The following is a 20,598-nucleotide window of genomic DNA, read 5'->3' on the forward strand; positions in this document are numbered from 1 at the left end:
TTTGGACACACACACTCTCTCTCTATGTTCTGCTTAACCACTCCCTTCCCTACTTTGGGCCCTCTGTTTTTTCTCCAGCCGAAACAAAACTAAAATTTACAAGGACAATAATTCTGTATTGGAGTATAAAGGTATATATGCTCTAATTTTTGGACGACAGAAGTATTAATATTTCAAAAGTATGATGAAAGATATTTTCATACCATTCACGATAGTTCGGAAATATATGTATCTAACTTTCCCTTTATTTTATACTGAGGTTGGAATAATAATAAAAATGCTCTTTTCCAAGGCTCTTTCTTCAAAGTCCTTTAAAGAATTCCAAGCTTAAAATTGATATGCACAAGTAAAATAAAATATTTATTTTTGATTGAAACATCAAATAAATTAAATCGAAGAGGATAGTAAATAATAAGATTGAAATAGAAAGTAGTACTAATGACAAAAAAAATAAAAATACAAATAGTAAAATTTTAAAAATTCATGAAGCTCAGGCTTTATGATGTTAAATAAAACGCTCTAACTCATACCCGTAATTTAAAGCAATCATAGTAATAACAAAAAATATATATATTAGAGTATCTGTGGGTGTCTGCAAACTGCAAAATATGCACTTGATAATGATTTCAGACCAACTTAGGCCCCTTCTGTCAAAAAGTGACCAATTGACTCACTGACTATATTATGTGATAGTGTTTGAGCAAAATAAGTTTAATAAAGTAATTAAGGAATTGAAATTGATAAATTAAATAAATTATAAATATTTGAATGATTATACATTATTTCATTTATTGAAAATAATCACTCTATCTCAAATACATAGGCATGTTATATGTTTTAATGACAAAAGTATATGATAGCTATAAAAGTTAGATTTGCGTATACCTTATCTTGTCGAATCTAACTTGTGGAATCATACTGATATATTATTATTATTTTAGATTTCCGTATAACTTATCTTGTCGGATCTAACTTGTGGAATCATACTGATATATTATTATTGTTTTAGATTTGCGTATAACTTATCTTGTCGGATCTAACTAGGGGAATATTGATATATTATTATTGTTTTAGATTTGCTATAACTTATCTTGTCGGATCTAACTAGGGGAATACTGATATATTATTATTGTTGATTAAAATAAATAAATAAAAATGTTAGGGAATAACGGTAAATTGGTAATGTAGAACTTTGTATGCCAGTTGGTGCAATTATTAGTCTTCCTTCTATTATGCGATCTCCGTTTATTCGTCTATCTGTTATTTCAACAGTGTATCGAATAATGTGCTTCTCATCTCCACATATTAATCTTCATCATATCGAATTAATATTACGAGATTGTGAAATAATAATTTTGGTATAACTTATATTGAGATAATTAAAATGATAAAATATGTCCTCAGGCATTTTTTAATATCACTTTTCATATTCTTTACACAGACAAAGGGGACTTTTGTGAAACAAATAATTTGTCCTTAAAAATTATTCCGTGTTACTTATTATTTTTCAAATGCAACAAATTAAACATTCACTAAAATAATATCGTAATAAACTAATCTCGTCAAAACTTATCTTCGGAACAAACAAACCCTAAAATCTATTTTTCAAAATGACAAAATATGTACTGGTAATTAAAAGCATACATAAAGTTGGTAAGTCTTGCATTGGAATCCAATGCATTATAAACCAGTGGTAGATATATAGTTTTTACACTTTTTGATGCATATATATACAAGTTAAATAAATAAAATTAGCAATATAAGGTAAGTGGTCCTTAAAAAGTGTTAAAAGCTATTCTTAAGTGAGAACTTTAATCAGTAACGCAATAATAAATATAATCTTATTATATAGAAATGGTCCCCTAATAGTGTGGGGCTAGCTTTTTTCTTGGAGACTAAATGACCACGTAGGAAGTGGAAAAAAAATGAAATTCAAACTTAGGTTTAATTTGTATGTGCCTAACAAATGACTAATGAAACATGACATTTATAAATGTTTCTCATTCATTAACTAAGTCATAGTTTTACAAATTATATCAAGGACAAATTACTTAACTACACTCTTTTACTTACCTTAATATCCATTTATCTCTACTTATTTCAAAAATTTCAAAAATCTCTTATTTACCTATGTATCCCGCATGTATCCCGTGCACAACGCTATGTATCCCGCTATGTAGAATGTATCAAACGCTACGTATCTCATGCACAACACTATGTATCCCGCTATGTGAAATGTATCAAACCTAATGTATCCGTGCACAACGCTATGTGGAATGTATCAAACCTAATGTATCTCGTGCACAACGCTATGTATCCCGCAAACATCATTTTTAAGGGATTTTTGGTAAATAGAAAACTAGAAGGGATAAAATGTTATTTAGTACTTATAATATGTGGTTCCTATAATTTATACTTATATCAATCCAGTTATATTATCCCTAGAAGAAAAAGAAAAAAAAGTCCACTTAAATTAAAGATACTAACTAGTCATTTATAAAAAGAGTTATGGGATTTTTTAAAACAATTATTAAAGATGTGTTTGATTAAAAAATAAATTGCGATTAAAATCTGAGGAAAAAAAATTATGCACCAGCCGGGAATCGAACCCGGGTCTGTACCGTGGCAGGGTACTATTCTACCACTAGACCACTGGTGCTTCGTGTCTATGAATGTTTTATAAATTATATGTAGTTTTAAATACCATTTCACTAGACTAGTCAAGGCTTGGCCTCTATTTCTTCTTGCTTTTGCTTTTCATGTCACGTATACAAGTCTAGTTTAACTCAATAAAAGTAAAAATTAATCTAACTATGAAAGTCGACGTCTTAATTTGATCTTCTGAGCCAATTGAATCCGCTAACCGTGAGGTCTTGTCTTACTAGTTGTTGAGAATATCATTAACTAATAAAAGTGTGCTCTCTCTAACAACTTAAGCTTTTAGATGAGATAGCCACACACTTTAACATGACATCAGAGCAGATAGAGGTACTGAGATTGAATATCACTGCCACCCAAACTAAAAAAAGAATTTCCACGTGTTTGACCTCTTCCTCTAATGCCATTATGAGTAGAAATTTGTGTCTAGTTCACTTGATCTTCTAATTCTGAAAATGACTTACAATTCCCAGTTTCTGGTCTTCCTTGATAAATCTTTATTGAGGAACTTCCAAGCCTTCAGTTTGCATCTTTTATAAGCCCACTGTGTTATTTGGCCCAACTGTTACCATGAGTTAAGTGTCTTCATATTATGTTTTCTTTGAACTTTGAGTGTAAGCTTGGTGGAAATTACATTGAGGCAAATATTACATCCACATGAGACTAGTTGAGCAGGTAGGCCAAGAGGTTCAGTTTGCAATAACACAGATTTATCAAAATGCTACTGAATCCCTTTTAGTATGGCTCAAAACTCTTGCTTCGTGGTGCACACAACCTACCCCTATATTGTGAAGGTAGATAGATTATTTTCATTAGACCCTCGACTCAAGTAAAGCATACAGTAGGTTGTTTCCTTTTTCATTAACATTTAGCTTTGTTCACTTAGTAGACCTCTAAACCAGTTAGTTTTACCATTGTTAGATGGATTTTCTATTAGTACCTTCAGTTATATTCAGAATTCTGATGTTCATTTGCATGAAAAGCTAAGTTCTGGTACATGATCATTGTCTTACATCTTTTGGTTTTTGCTGTACAACTTAGCATTAGGGGTAAAGTAACCAAGAATTTCTAAATGATTGCCTTTACATTGATTCATTATCGGTGGAAATATGGAATACAAAACTATCTCTACACCATTTGATGTGTTATATAAATAATAGTAATAGTAATAGATAAACAAGAACAATAAGAGATAGAATAATAAATAATTATTGAGCTGCTACTTCTTGAAGCCTAGACTTGATTCTTTCCAAAGTGCCTTCAATTGCAATATCAAAGGCATCCTTTTTACTCCTCAAACCCAAAGAACTTCCCTGCTTTCTATACATAACTCTAGGCAACATTTCCAAAACCTTTTCTCTCATCCTTCTAACTTGAGCTCTTGGTATACTTGTTAAAACATCAACAATGCTCAACCCCTTAAACACAACGTCTTCTTTAGGTATCGACACTGAAAATTCTTCATACTTCTCCTCTGGTAAATGCCATCCATACTGTTTTTTCGCGGACAAATCTTCAAAGAACACAGGAATGCACCCTGCAAGAATCCCATCAAACGTGGAACGTCTAGTTGGTGTATCCCCTGGAGGCTGTAAACAAAAGCTAGCTTGCAACATTGGCTTCATAAACCTTATAGGATCATGTTGACAAATCCCATTAGAACAATCTACAAATTCACACAATTTCTCGTACCCTGTGCCATTAGCACTCATACTTGTAGCATTCTCACACTCAAGTCTAATACTTCTCCTAACATTAGGATTAGCTGAAATTCCACCACCACCAGCAAACAACATCAATGTAGTCCTCCTAGACCTCCTTAACCTATTCACCCAAGATTCGAAAAAGGCTAAATTCGGAGGATGGAATGAAGTGGGATATGGAATAGCTTGTTCTTGCCAAGGATAAGCTCTACTTTCATGAGTCAATGCAGTCACATTGTAAAACTCAGGCAATTCAAGAAATGAAGTACCAAAATATAAAGGATCACTATTCAAAGGTTGATTAAAGTCCCAAGCAGGCCTTGCCATAACCATAAAATGATCATGACCATAGTTTCTACTCCAAATATTAGGTGAATCAACATGGACAAGAAAATCATACAAATCTAAACCATGCTGAAAACTTGAATTAACTTCAGGACCATACAAGTACTTAAGACTATCAAGACCACCATAATAAGGCACATAAATTGCATTGGCATGAGTAGGATCAGATGTAAGACAAGGGTATTCAAGCATTCTACGATGAAAAACAAGCTCAAGCATAAAAGGATCAGTACGATACCAGCTGTGTGATTTGTTGTGAGTCTTTTGACCAAGGCCATGGTTTGCTAAATAAGGACAGAAATTATCAAACAGAGGATATGCAGAGCAATTTGATAAAAGGTCAAGATTGAATTGAGGTGGTAGATGTCTGATATGGATCCATTTGTTTGTGCAATCAGTTTCAAGATCGGAATCTTGACAAGTGGCAGAGAAGGTAAAGAGGAAAAACACAAGAAAGAAGAAATGAGTAATGAAATTTATCGCCATTAAAAGGGGGGGTCTGTGAAGAAACTGTCGGTGGAGGGTGAGATGAGTCAATCAAATCCAAAAAAAATTCAATCTTTACCCAAAAACTTCAAGAATTGAACACTGAATCTTGAATTAAAACGAAAAAGAGAAGATGGGTTGAGTTCACATTCTCAAGAAACACCAAATCTAAATCAATAACCAAAACCAACCTTCTGCAGAACACAAAAATCTGCAAAAATGGTGAAATAGGAAATGGGTTTTTTGGAAGAATGAAGAAAATGGTGGCAAATACCCAAATGGCAGTTTGTTTAAGGAGGATAGACTGAGTCAGAGAAAATGGAGGACAGGACTCTGAGTGGGATACCGTTCTTTTTTTTTTGCCTTCCTCTTTACCACTGCTGCGATAGAGTTGGAACAATCTGAACAGAAATAAATGGAATTTATCTCAAATGTAGAAAACTATTTGGCATGTAATATTGTACGTTCTTGTCCGTTCATTTTTACTTATCATTTGGTGAGTATCGATGGATAAGTTATTGAAGATTTTGGAAATACTAAATATCAAATTCTATGTATTTAATATTATGATAAATTAGTTACAATCATGTCAATTATATTTTGGTAACGTGAGAGAATCGAAATGTCAAAACAAGGGCTTTTGGACTAGTTTTTTTTATTTCTTTTCAAGGATAGTTAGTATTTTTTTGAGTTTATTGGCCTTTGGATGTGCTACTTATAATTTTTTTAAAATGCAGTTTTGAATTGAGTAACCAATAGTTTAGAGATTTGTTTATTGGTGACTTTATTTTTAGTGTAATTTCTGTTATGGAGTAACCACTTTATTTTAATAGGTAAATCTATAATGTTCACATGCATGGAGGTTTTTGACTCTCATCATGTTGTCGTTTTGTGAGTGTTACAAATTTAATTATTATTTTCTCAAAATTTCCACCGACAAGAGAATTTAATAGTTTGGGAAGTTTAGACATTTAACATGGGCTTCTTTTTTATGGATCCATTTTAGTTGACATTTAGTGCATTGAGTTGATTCTTTTTCTTCGAAATCCATGATTTACCATTGGACCTTGATTAATTTAGATTCGAATCGCTTAAGGTCATTGATGAATTTATAATTTTAAAATTATGAGTGTTCTCTTAGCTTAATAGTGGCGGAGAAAATAATTACAAAAGGAGTTCAAAAAATATATTTAAAAAAATGTTGAGATTGAGATTCAAACTCAAGCTCAACAACACTAAAACAACCTTAAGCACCCACCATGAGTCGTACGGCTAATCAACCCACTTTTTTTTATTAGGAATTCTATGTTAATTTTATACCAAAATTAATGGGTGCTCGAGCACCCAGCGAACTCTATGTGGGCCCCCCTGCTTAAGTCATAAGTGCTCTGTAATAGAATGTCTTTTTATATTCAGAATTTGAACTTAAAAATTTTAATTAAGAATTTAAATGTCATATTCATTCCATTACCATTCTTATTGGTCTCTTATTTGTTACCTTTTTGTGCTTATAGTATTATATTAAAAAAACCTTTAGAAAAATGAATTGGTAGAGTGCAATTTTGGAAGAGCAAAGGAGGAATTATTCATAATTTTCCTATTATAATATCCAATAAGTTGAAACTGGATATGATTTCAGTATCTAAATAACTTACTCCTCACTAAACATAAGTTCAATTACTAAAAGGTATAAATATTTTTTTAAAAAATTAGTTCATTTGAAAGACAAAAAACCAGTGACTTTAAAGGAAAAAAGACGTGCAATTTTAGGTTAAAATTTTCCTCTTTAATTTTATGTACAATAAAAATTAAGAAAGTTGTGTTCAATAGTTTAGCGAGATTACTCCACCTTAATTAGAGGTATCGGGGATTCGACCCTTGAGTATAAAGTAAATTCTATTAGGAGTGCTACCCTTAGAATAGGTTGTGCAATGCACGATATGAAAGTTTATTCTGTTGATAGTCCTACCTTCAGAATAGGCAGTGCAATGCACGTTATGAAAATTTATCTTGTTGGGAATCCTACCATCAGAAATTCGGAATAGACCCTGCAATGCATGATATGAATTAGTTGGAGCTTCAATGTGGAGATCAAATACCGATCGAAAACAAAAAAAAAAATACACATTGGGCTCATTGTAACCTTCGCTAACGTAATTGGCCCAATAGAATCCTCTTTTCTATAAAGTTGTAATTGGCCCAATAGAATCCCATATAAATTCAGAGTAAATAAACCAATAATACTTCCCGCTAAGTTTGAACTCTGTTTCTTCTTCTTCTTCGCTTCTTCATCTTCATTTTCTGCTAAAGAAGAAACGAAAACAGAGCCGATTCTTCTCTTTTCAAAGATGTTCAAAGCCATAGGTAACTACTTTTTTCTCTTCCATTAACACATAGTACACATTCAATCTCAAGAAACTAACAAGTGTTCGTTTTTTTTCTCATTTCAATTCAGCTCATTTTGGGTTCAAGAAATCTTCGAAGCCATTCAAAGATTACTACGATGGATGGTTCAAGACTCTCAAGAACGTTCACCTCCCTCAGCTCCGTCACGCCATGTCATCATCCGCCACCTCCGGCCCAATTCTCCTAGCTTCGCACGTCGAGGTAATGCACCGTCACTTCCTTAAATACTACGAAGCCCTAGATCTCGCCGCCGCAAACGACGTCTCTCAGGTACTTTACCCAGATTGGCGAAACCCCTTTGAAAAACCCTTCCTCTGGGTCGGCGATCTTCACCCATACCTCCTCACAAATCTCCTCCGTTCATTTATCGGCGACTCAGAATCTGAAATTGACTCAGATATATTCGATAAACTGCAAAATTGGCATGTGGTAATGGCGTGGAAGAGTCCGTCGAGGAAATTAACTACTGGGGTCGATCAAATCGAGTGTGGATTGAGGCTAATGGTGCCTGCACTGGCGGCGCGTGCACGCGACGCGCAGGCGATGTTCGTCGAAAAAATGGCGGTGGAATGGGGGAAATGTGAAGGGAGGAAGCAGGAGATGAAAGGGGTTGTGGGAGAATCAGCGGCGGCGGAGATGGAAGAACTGGTCGGAGTATTTGTGGATGCGAACAGGCTACGGAGGAGTGTACTTTCCGATATACTGAACGTGACGGATGTTAATCAGGCGGCGGTTTTTCTCGAAGCTTTAGCTCAATTCCTTGTTGGGTTTCGAAATCGTGAATTGCTCAGTCAATTTGACAAGTGTTCTTTGGAATTATAGTTGCAGAAGAAGAATCAGTGCACAGATTTCTAAATTAAGCCACTAATCTTTGACTAATCTCTACTAATTAGTCACTAATTTCTGGTTCTTGAAAGGATTAAGACTGCAGTATTAACTAGCTAATGTTTCATTTCTGTATCTCTCTGTTTTTTCCCGCCAAATTTTTGTTCAGTTTGTAATGCAATTGTGTATGGAGATGAAATTTGTAGATTTTGAAATAATACAATGGAGTTTGTTTTGTTAGCCCTTTTAACATTAATAAGGTAGTTTTTAGCATTATCAATTTGAAAGCACTCTTCACAACTTCTTATGGTGTGCTTGTGTCAAATGGGTCGGGTCAAATTCAAATATTTTTTTTCTTCAATAAAAGGGAAAAAATATTGATTCAGTTGACCCTCATGACAGAGGGCGGGTCAGAAGGGTGAGTTGAAGAGAATGAATGAGAGGTTTCTATGTTAGAAAACTTTCTAAGAAGGGTAAATTGTAGATTCGAATGATAGAGGATAATGAGAACTTTTAGGTTTGATGAAGGTGTAGCTCGAAGAATAAATCTGTAAATTGGTTAAGCACTAAGAGAACAATATATGTCATGGGCTTGGACTATAACACTCGGGTACGAACCAATCTCTCCTCTCTCAATATAGCATTTTTAACACCTTATTCATTAAAATGTCCATGGACACAACCAATTTGTGGGGTTGTTGATTAGGCCTTTTAGTAACTAGTTGTCCTAAACTAGTTATAAAGTTTTAATTATAAACTTTTAAGGGATAAATTGTAATTTTGTCTTAAAAGTATATGATTTCTGTAATTTGCCCATTCCTCAATGTGTCCAAGGTCCATCACATGGTGTAGTACCCTTCAACTGTTAAGCCCAATCCATGGCCCATTGGGCTAATAATTAAATCCATAATTTACTATGAAAAGATTGTCCTCTCCTCAAGGTATTGTTACCCTGGGCCTAGAATCTCAGAAGCCCACATTGAAAGTGTAAATCGAAAATAGTATTTCTAACTTTACAAGATATCAGTAAAGTCGCACATACACCACCTTCTCTAGACTCTACCAGATATGTTGTTGTTGTTATCGTAGCGTACTACAAAGTATGTATATTAAATGTACAACTTGTTGTAAACAAATATAGAAAGAAAAGAACAGAAGGGCACATGGGCAAATGGTGTGCATTTATTATGAATAGAAACTTTGCCTTATGTCAGTAAATATCTCTTGCAGCTATATTTCCATATTAGTCCACTACGCCAATATAATGCAAAAAGGACAGTATAACATATTTTTAGCATTAATTATGTAATTCAACAAATGGTTTATTATTAATTAATCAAACTTGTTATCCAAATGTTTAAATTTGCTTAATTTAGCAACAAATGGAATCTTTTTCACATTCAGGTGTTCCCTAATTCTTAAAGCTGCTTTATTGGTACATCTCTTTTATATTCCATGAAATTTTCCGAGTAAAAAGGAGTAACAAGCTGGTACTATATATTTTCTCATTTTGATATGCGTTTATTTGAGTTGAGAATCTATTGAAATTGACATTTTCAGTTCATATATAATCTTAATTAATGAACAAATCATAGTTCATAAATAAGATATCAAAATATTTTAAGGCGCAACAGTAATTAATCAAATGTCTCCTTGTGCCTTTTATAGATAAATATTTATGATTTCTAATTTTTCAAAGATCCACTAGTCAATAGTAGTAGTAACTAGTTATTATATAATATAATATTTCCACGTGGCACGAACAATTTCATCAAGCAAGCATGAATATTCCTTTTAGCAAAATTTAAAGTAGGATATAGATTTTCTTTACCACATATAAACTTATGGATCAAATTTTACACCTAAAATATTTTGAAATCACAATTTGGAATCCGAAATCCTATTTTTTTGGAGAATTTGAAATCATAATCTCAAATCACACATATTGAAACGTTTATTTAAAATCATAATTTCAAATCACATGCACAAACACCTACTAAGTTTAATTAACTACAACATGTATGGTTCACCATTTTTTTTTTTAAAAGTTTGATAAATGTACCTGAAAAACGTTACGTGTAATAACATTTTTTTAAATTCTTTTTGTACCAAACAAAATCAAGCACAAATTAACGTGAACAGTTTGCAGCATATTCAGGTCAACTTGGAATAGACAAAAACTTCAATTAGGAAATTAAATTATATGCATATGCACGTGTTTTTTTTGTTGTTATTTTTAGCAGAAAGATCAGAATTAATGCTGCACAAAATTATATTTAGCCATCATTGTTCATATTTGGTAAGTAGTTACCTTACCAAAAATGGCCCTTTGTGACTTTGAAAACGTTTTAATACTCGAAGGGTCATATTAGAGCTAGGCTGCTAGGGGTACGAAGCAACTAGTGAATTATTAAGACATTTTTTTCTGCTCCAATTCGATATTATACATGTGAAATTTTATCTATACTTTGCTATTAATATTATACACTTATCTATAAAAATCTAAATAATTGTACTTTAGAGATGATCGTGAACATGATTTTTTGATAGAGGAAGGAGTTTAAGACTTAGCGGTGCAAACTGTAATGGACTCGAATTATGATATATCACAAAAAAGATTGAAATAAATGCAAATGAGTAAATTAATAGTTTAATAACTCTAGGTAGTGGTGAAATCAAAATTTTTATTAAGGGGTGTCAAATTAGACAACATAATCAGTTGTCTAAAAATGAAAAAAATAGAATGTTGAAGTAAAAAAATGAGTTGGGATGAAACACTAGACCGTTGAGAGTTTTTGCAACCCCTCAACTCATGATGTGTTAACTCTTTACCGTATGTCAAGAGGCGTCAAGTATACAATCAAAATTTGACCTATCTATGCAACATAATTTTTCGACGATTTACCGCTGAGGGTAGGTTATAGTAAAACTTAATTACCCACTTTGTTAAGAATTTTCATTAATTGAAGGAAGCTTAAACAAACAAAATTGAGAGAGAAACTCATTGATGTCTAATTAATTATTTGTGCGTGGTTGTTCTGTTTGTTAGGGAACAAGAACATGTTGCACGAGAGGCTTAAACTAATTTATAATAATTGTTAATGTCCGTGATACTCGCATGAGCAATTAACCAATTACTGAATCAACATGAATTGTGATAAGATGATTGAGATCGATATTCGGATTTGAGATACCACCGATAGAAAATTTATGTTGAGAGCGTTGTAGGATTCACCTCTAGAAATAAACGCTCCAATATATACAAATTTTAATTTAGTTAAACTCTAATACTAATATCAGATATCAAATAAAAAGAAAAGAAAATGACAAGTTGTACAGTGGCGGACAAAAGAGAAACTAGAATCTATTAGTAGTTAAAAAGGTCACAACTAATTAAAAGCCATGATCAACCACTTGTACTGTCTATATCAAATGTTTTTAAATTTATTTATTAATCATTTTATTTTTTTAGTCTTAATATTGAAGGATCAATTATGAGGCAAGTTAGTTAAAAAATACTTTTAACATAATAGGATATTATCCATTTTGCTAGAACAGATCCACACACTATAAAAGATGAGTAATTAATTAACAGTAATAACTTAATTATTTTTAATTATATTTTTATAGAAGCAATTAACATTTTTTGTAAATGTCCATAAAATCTTAATAATATTAAATCCGATGACATTTAATTGATATCGATAAATTTTAGCACTCTGTTAATGAACATATTTATTACCATAAAAATATATCACACTATTACCAATCTTTTATACTCAAATTAAAAAATTTCATCACAAATATATGTGATAGTGATATGATAAGTTTTGTAAGTGTTAGTTAAAGCAGTAAAGTGACTTTAAATTAAGAAGTGAGATTATTGAGAAGGATTAAAATAGTAACACTTTTATTCTCAAAAAATTAAACAAATGTGGCAACCAAACACCAAGAAATGACTTAGTTTCTAAAATGTTTTGTGAAAATATTTTTTTATCAGTTAAAACGTAAGGAGTTATTTGGTAGGATGTATTAGCTATAATATTATTTGACATTTTGTTAGGGTAGAATTTTGAGTTTATATATAATTAATACATATATTAGTTATATATCATATTCAATATTATAAATGTATAATTAATATAAAATAAACCATGATATTACCATACTAGCAATGCATGGACAATTAATACATGAATAAATATGAGTAAATAATAGTCTCAACATAACTAACTCCAACATTATATTACTAATACATTTTCTTCAATACTATTTTTATACACTCTAGCAAACGACTCTAAATGCGTTAATTAAAGTTGTCCTTTTTATATTATAAAATACTCGATGAAGTGTAGTAGTGAGCAAGACATTACCCGATTCAATGGAACAATGGAGAGTCAAGAAAACAAAACCTAAAAGAAGGAAAATTTCAAGTCCATTTAATCATCTTTATGTCAACTTTTTCCTTCATAAATAATTGATGAACTTAAAAACAATAGTACAATTATTCCCCTTGAAATGTTGAAAATCAAACCAACTTAATAAACAATATATGTGTAGTCTGTAGACAACTAATAAAAGGAGGATAAAGTCCATCTAATTAACCAAAATATTTACTACGCACCGATTAATTGACCAATTTTATTAGGAGTCGTTTGGTATGAGGTATAAGTTATAATAGTCTCCGGAATAAAATGTTGGATTATTTTATCCTACATTTGGTTGGAGGTATTAGGTATATATTACTTGCACTATAACAAAAATAATTTATAGCGGCAATTAATATACACATTAATAAAAAGGGCTAAAGTCTTTACCAGCATTAGTTAAGTGTCATTATATCCAATGTCGCTAAAACTTTTAGAGACATATACGAAGAGTGTTATGTTTTAGCGGCAATTAAGCTATTGCCGTTAATTATTAATTGCCACTAAATATCATTTTTGATTTAGTGTTATTAGGCTGTCCTAGATTATTTATCCCACTATTTATACCTTAAGGGTCGTTTGGCATGTGAGGGATGAGAATAAAAAAAATTTGAGATAAAATTTTGGTGTCGTGTTTGGTTGCCATATTTGGGATAATTTATCCCGTCATTTATAACATAGTGATGGGATAAGTTATCTCATATACATGCTATCCCATGATAACCAATCTCATGATAATTAATACTGAGATAACTTGTTTCCAACTAAACGACCCTTTATTGATGGGATAAATTATCTCATATACATATTGAAATATTTATTTCAGTATAATTTATCCCTCGATAATCTATTCCTAACTAAACAATCCCTTAGCTAATAGGCATGCTTAACAGAAAGGTATTATTATATAAAATGACAACTAATTAAGTGACTTTCTCTCAAAAGCAACATGCTATAGGCATGTAGCCCAGAAAAGTATACATTTTCACATTAACAAGAAACAATAAAGCTTGGCTTGCAAGAACTGACTAATGAGATCATAGATAATTCATTTAATTTCTCTTTGTTCTATAAACTAGGGCTACTATACAAATACACCTGCCAAACACCCGCTAATTTCAGCAGCTTTATAATTATAGGAAAAAATTATCTAAACACACAACTTATTTTATTATATTAATAAAAATTTTTATCATTTAAAAAAATTTACAAAAATTTTTACTCTCTCTTATTCTCAGATATATCACTTTACGAGATGTATTGGAACATTGAGTGATGTATCCGAAATTACGACGCGATGTATCAGTACGTTGAGCGATGTATCCGAAATCATATTATATAAAATGTATATAATATATAAGTTGAAATAGAGATGTATCGCCGATAATCACCGCCTCAACGCCGACCAAGGGAGTAGTTATCTCTTCCGTTGCACCGTCGCGGGAAACGTCTTTTATGGCGGTTTGTTTGGCCGAAAACCACCGCATCAGCAGTGAGTCAGCACACGGAGGGGATGTGTCACTGCCACGTCACTAACTTGGGAATTTGTTGAAAACTTAAATGGGGTCCACTAAGTTGGGTTAGTCCACGTCAATCAATCAAAATGATTTTATTTTGTCCTACACACAAATGACAACGTTTTACATCGTGTATCCGAGGTGGCTAAAATGAACCGGAGTTTTTTTATTTTTATACCAACGTGAACCGGAGTTGCAATATTATATTTCTTAGCCACCAAGAAATTAATAGTCCTTTTGCGTTAGGAAATGGTCCCAACTAACTAATAAATTTAATTGGATTTTAAAATGCACAACATGTGTTTCCTCTTGTTTGTGAATCTGCTTGATTGAATGTTTGATATCTTATTGTCTTTCGGTAATAATTATATTCATTAATGTAAGCATGTTTTTTGGATCGTTTTTCTTAAGATGAAAATATTTTTTCTGTCTCACTTATTAAAACTAAATTGAATGTATATTGTTTTTATTGGAAAGTGGAAACAAGCTTTCTGAATTGCTCATTGTGATCTCTATATTGATTTTTTCATACGACATTGATAGTCTAATTAATCTAGAATATAGAGGGAGTTTTCGGTTGGCGGATTCCGCCAATCATACAACCATCGTTCATCCAAGAACTCTAATTAGGAAGGCGTCTTTGTAGACATTGAAATTTAATTTGAATTTATAAAATAAAGACGGTACAAGATGCGTATATATAGTCCATCTTCTAATTCTAAGGTCCTTTAGGGTTTCTAAGAGACTCGTTTACCCTTAAAGTACTCTAAAAGCTCACACTTATAAAAATGGACATATGTTTCCTTGAAGAAACATCTCAAATATTTATAATTAAATTATTAGGTAGTCACAAACATATCAAAATCTTGAATATCTTATAACTTTGGATATTCATAAAGAGATCAAGATTTCAAATATTTCAATCATGTAACAGTAGGTATCATAGATTTATTTAATTTTCTTATTTTCAAATGCGCGTCAAGCAGATCGATTAATTACAACCATATTGAGCTCGTGGCCAATCTTTTTTCTGTTTCTAAATATTTCAACATTTCGAGCTGGATTGGTGGTTGGCAAGTACTATTTTATGACAAACATGGAAAATGTTAACAAGTTGTTTAATATTTTACATCAAAATATAAATATGTTCTAGTATCTTTTCGGTTGTAGCTTGCAAGTCACAATCACATAAATACACTAGTTATATAAAAAAGAACAAATAAATAAATAAAAAGTTGGTGTCTTTTTAACTACCAAAACGTCAAACTCACCACTATAAGAAAAATATAATAATTAAAGAAAAATAAGATTCAGAATGCGAAATTTAGAAATAAATTTAGGTAGGAATAAGCATTATTATGGTATCTATTAAACTTTCGTTGGTATGCTATTTACGTTAAATAATTGGTTGGTAGGCAACTGTTAAAACTTTAATAGATACAACAAATATCAAACTATTCGTACTGTAAAAGAGTCACATCGCCACAAAGTGACAATCTTCTCAAATAAATATCATCAAAACTTGAAAGGAAATGAAAATAACTTACGATAAAATTTTCACAAGTGAGGTTTGGAGAGGATGATGCGTTAGTAGTTTTGTGAAGACAGAGAAATTGTTTCTATTAGACCCACGGCTCAAGTAAGCCATAATAAAATTACATATGAAAATGAAAGGACGAAAATACAATAATGTAGAAGAAAATAGTAACAAAAATACGTAATACGATAACCGGAGAAAAAAACAACATATACTTAAGAAATTTGAGAGCAAGATAGTATGTTAGTAATGATAACAGATGAGACAGATCGGGTAGATAAGCTCGGCTACCTACTAACATTCTACCCTAATTTTCGACCTTCATATCTTTCTATTTAGGGTTGATAGTAATTAAAATTATATCATATCTTATCTAATCACATTACCTCGATAGTTTTTCGACCTACCTCTACATGCATGACAGTCAACCTCTCAATCCTGATCACTGAATCAACACAACACATGGCTACAATTTTGTAATACACATAGCTCAGGCCTGCAAAATCGTTGTTAGTCGAGAAGTCAAAAAAAGTAATTTGAACGATTAGACAAGTGGTTGAAAAATTAATAAAAGTTGTGTGTTGCTTTGTGCCCTAAAGAGGTGGTCCAGGAACCAATCAATTAAACAAAATCAAATATAATACCAAAACAATCAGTTTGCAACTATTCATAATCATGTGTGAAGCTTTTAATTAGTCGTAAGTTGCTGTAAGGTTCCCAGTTTTCATACCTAAACCTCCTTTCTAATTATAATTTTGTTGTACCCCTTACTATTATTATTATTATTATTATTATGTAACTAATTAAAGTACTAGTACTATTATATATGGTGGGGACCCCTCTAAACTTAATGAATTGGCAATTTAGGTTTTGGCCACCATTTTGGAAACTGGCAAGCCATACTGAACAGTACTAAACTCTTTTAAATTTTGTCGCATGTGACGATCAGTGGTGGATTCAGGATTTCCATTAAGGGGGTTTGAAAAAAAAAGAGTATGTAGTACTTAAGATTTGAGGTTTGAACCTCTCAACCACTAAGCCAACATCTAATCTTATATTCAAGAGGTTCAAAATCAATATATAAACATAAAAATTCTTAAAATACCTTAAATATACAATGCAATTTTTGCCGAGGAAATTCGGGTGAATCCCCTTGGCAGACTCTAGGTCCGCCCCTGGACTCATGATCTATTCTGACCAATCAAATGTTATATATGGTACAAATTAATTAGGTTAAGTTACTAATGCATGCCAATTTTCAAAGATAATTGAAAAAGTCATTTATAAGAACATTGAGAAACAGAAGTGTATTATACTATTTTGGTGTTTGGATCTTGTGGTTATGAATCAAATAATGTAGCCTATGTTAGAATTCAGAGTCTACCTTTTCACATCTTAAAACCTCTTTGGATTCTAGTGACGGCTCTTAGGTTGTGTGGACCTATATCTAGTAAAAGTGATGGTATGTTGTTGTCCCTATACATATCTTATCAAGCATGGAACAGTTTGTGTTTTCTTATGCAACAATTAAGAAGTATGATGATAAACTGGCAATATTGTTGTTAACCATCCAAAAAAAATAAATAAGACATAGCTATGTAAGTAACCTTATTGTTAGCTTATAAACTTAGGAGTTTAGGGTTATTTGGTTCATATAATTATTATAAAGAGACTATATATAATGCAGGAATCGCTTAGGTAGGAATTAACAATAAAGGATTTTGTTATATCGGAACTAATAATGAGAAAATTGTAATTACTTCCTCCGTTTAATAATAGTTGTTCACTCTATTATTTTTGGATATCCAATAATACTTGTTCACTTTATGAAATCAATGAATAATTTTACATATAATTCCTAATTTACTATTATCATTGATTATAGTCATTTATCCATAACAATTTTCAAGACATTTTATTTATTATATTCAAAATGTGATATAATAAAATTATTCTTATTATTGGACATAGAGTATATATATGAGTCGCTTGCTACTTTGAAACACAAATACGACAACATTCAACTACTTACTACTCCATTAATCCTCGACTTTGAAACCTTTATTAAAAAGTGTATTTAATTTAATGAGCAACTGAAATTGATGGAACCAAAACTCCATAAAGTTGAATAATGATAGCCCTCGTTTGTAACGTTTTTGACTTTTGCATGGGAAAAGTAAAAGAAGAAACGGCGTTAGAAACGGAGGCGGTATTGCTCCCCGCAAGTCAAGCATTCGCCGTTAAAAGCTAACTTCTTTCTGATCATAGAAGATTCCACGTGATTTTCGGTAAACTCGCTACTCTTTATGGTCCCAATATCTACGTTTTAGACAATATACTTGTATTTTTATACTCCCTCCGTTTATAAAATAAATAAGTATTGTTCGACATTCTAAAATAATATTTTCTTCGTTTCAATTTATGTGAGGTAGTTTGACTCGGCACGAAGTTTCAGAAAGAAAGAAAAACTTGTGATCCAAAATGAATGATAGAAATTTGTGTAACTGTAAATCATTTCATTAAAGGTAAAATAAACATTTTATAGTTAAATTGTCATTTAATATAAAAATGAGTAATTCTTTTTTAGATTGACTAAAAAAAAAAAAGTCACATAAATTGAGATTAGAGGAAATATATAACTATTGTTTAACGGAGGAAATAGTATTTAGTAGTTAAAACATGGCAAGAGGCATTAGATGTTTGAATGGGGTAAAAACTAAAATCCGCTCATCCCATATATTGTCTATCGACTACGCCTTTCAAACATATCTTAATTACTATTTTCATTATCAACACATTCATCAAAATATAATACGTGACTAAATTGAAATCGGAGATATAATAATCACTCCTTTTGATTTAGATGAAAAAGTTACAAACTTCATTCTTTGGGGTTTCGATGAACGAGGTCTAGAAGTGGTCGTATGATTGTTGAGTTCAATTAGATATTTCCGTCCAAGTTTGGATCGTACCAAAAAAAAATTCAGAGACGAAAATTGAAAGAAAATATTTTTGTCCAAAAAATAATGAAATTGATCAAATACTATTCATGTACGAGGATCAAATAATTATTTCTTTATTTTAGTTAGACAATATACATTCATTTTAAGATACATAAAGAAAAAAATTGATAATTTCAAGTATAATTAAAACAAACTATAACCACAAACTCAAAAGTAGGTAGACAACGGACTAGTTGCTACAAACATATAAAATAAAATTAATTAATGCTCAAAAGAAACATTAGCAACTTGGAAATATTTTAAAACAAAAATACACTAAAAAAGAGACTTGAATTTTGATGACACGTGACAATCACACGTGTAAAGTAGCATACCTTTTTCCTTTTTTTAAAAAAAAAATTCTAATTTTTTTAATGTTTTTTTTGTTGCTAATCAAGCCAAAATATGGGAAAAGAATATCAATTACTATTATCAAAAGTAGTGAAATCTCACGGAGCGCCACATCATCCATTACCACGTGTCATACGTGCAGTACTGGATTGCCACGTGTCGTTGACAACTGTCCACGTGGCACTGCGTCTCATTTGGCCATTCGCAAGCACGCTGTTGTTGTGATCGTATGTCGACGTATTTGCATATGTATTAAAATTGTTTTCACATTTTTAAAAATACATTCATTTATTTAACTACTTTTTTTTAATTAAAAAAACATCTTCTATTATTGTCTTTCTGTTTTTTCATTTTCCAAAATGATAAAAAAGAAGAAGTCACGTATGAACTAAAGTACGTTAGAGTTAATAATGTATAAGAAGCTACAAAGAAAATATGATTCAACATACAACATATTCAATATAATCTCATGAGCAATAAGAAAAAATAGTTTAAAAATATTAGTAGTATATAGTAAATATTTATATTCAAGATATTAAATTTGTTTAACTGTCTATACTTTATGATTTTGTATTAGAGAATTTACTAAATGTATTAAAATGTGAAAAATTCATTAGAGCTACGAGATTTGAAAACTAGGAGAGGATATTTGAATCAAAATTTAACAAATTTCGATTAATATGCATTTTTTATATTCNATTCAGCATACAACATATTCAATATAATTTAATGAGCAATAAGAAAAACAGTTTAAAAATATTAGAAGTATATAGTAAATATTTATATTCAAGATATTAAATTTGTTTAACTGTCTATACTTTATGATTTTGTATTAGAGAATTTGCTAAATGTATTAAAATGTGAAAAATTCATTAGTAGCTACGAGATTTGAAAACTAGGAGAGGATATTTGAATCAAAATTTAACAAATTTTGATTAATATGCCTTTTTTATATTCAAATCAAAACATAATCTAAGTTCAGGAAGTTAACTCTTCAAAAAATAATATAGATCATTATTCTAGAAGGTAAAATTTCGTCAATAATTAATTCAGCTTAATCAAGTTTATATATTTAATCATCTTATTAAACTAAAAATTAAATATAAGTTCAAGAACTCAGCCGTTCAATGAACAGCCGCATTCACTATCTTTACACGGTAATTTTGGAAAAAATCAATAAAACATTAAGCTAGATATTCATGACGCAATCCTCTAACTAACAATTATATTTGTATTTCTCGATGGTAAAATCAAATAAGAATTAACAAAGATCGACCTAGATATCATAACTTAATCCTCTTACGAATAACTGTATTTGCATCTCTCGATGATAAAAGTGAA

The 20,598-nt window shown here is 31.1% G+C and overlaps 3 protein-coding genes and 1 non-coding gene across 5 annotated transcripts in view; 2 read left to right on the forward strand and 2 right to left on the reverse strand.

Moving 5' to 3' along the window:
- The first annotated feature begins 12 nt into the window (after nucleotides 1-12).
- Nucleotides 13-20,598, forward strand: part of LOC125878447 (uncharacterized) — a 36,134-nt gene continuing 15,548 nt past the window's right edge. The window contains exon 1 of one of the 2 annotated variants that reach the window (XM_049559702.1): nucleotides 13-24. The gene's annotated coding sequence lies outside the window, so the exon portion shown is untranslated. The remainder of the gene's footprint in view (nucleotides 25-20,598) is intronic. The other variant, XM_049559700.1, reaches the window with a different exon arrangement.
- TRNAG-GCC (transfer RNA glycine (anticodon GCC)) lies at nucleotides 2,589-2,659 on the reverse strand. Its single transcript has one exon. It is a non-coding gene; the product is annotated as a tRNA-Gly (tRNA).
- LOC125878446 (probable xyloglucan galactosyltransferase GT19) lies at nucleotides 3,664-5,581 on the reverse strand. The gene has a single exon (XM_049559699.1). The coding sequence runs from the start codon at nucleotides 5,190-5,192 to the stop codon at nucleotides 3,867-3,869; it is 1,326 nt and encodes a 441-aa protein (XP_049415656.1). The 5' UTR covers nucleotides 5,193-5,581; the 3' UTR covers nucleotides 3,664-3,866.
- On the forward strand, nucleotides 7,449-8,626 carry LOC125878453 (protein INAPERTURATE POLLEN1). Its single transcript, XM_049559711.1, has 2 exons — nucleotides 7,449-7,556; nucleotides 7,648-8,626. Exons 1-2 carry the CDS (start codon nucleotides 7,541-7,543, stop codon nucleotides 8,418-8,420), a joined length of 789 nt encoding a protein of 262 aa, XP_049415668.1. The 5' UTR covers nucleotides 7,449-7,540; the 3' UTR covers nucleotides 8,421-8,626.

Source organism: Solanum stenotomum, chromosome 10 (assembly GCF_019186545.1).
Source record: "Solanum stenotomum isolate F172 chromosome 10, ASM1918654v1, whole genome shotgun sequence".
Lineage (NCBI taxonomy): Eukaryota > Viridiplantae > Streptophyta > Magnoliopsida > Solanales > Solanaceae > Solanum > Solanum stenotomum.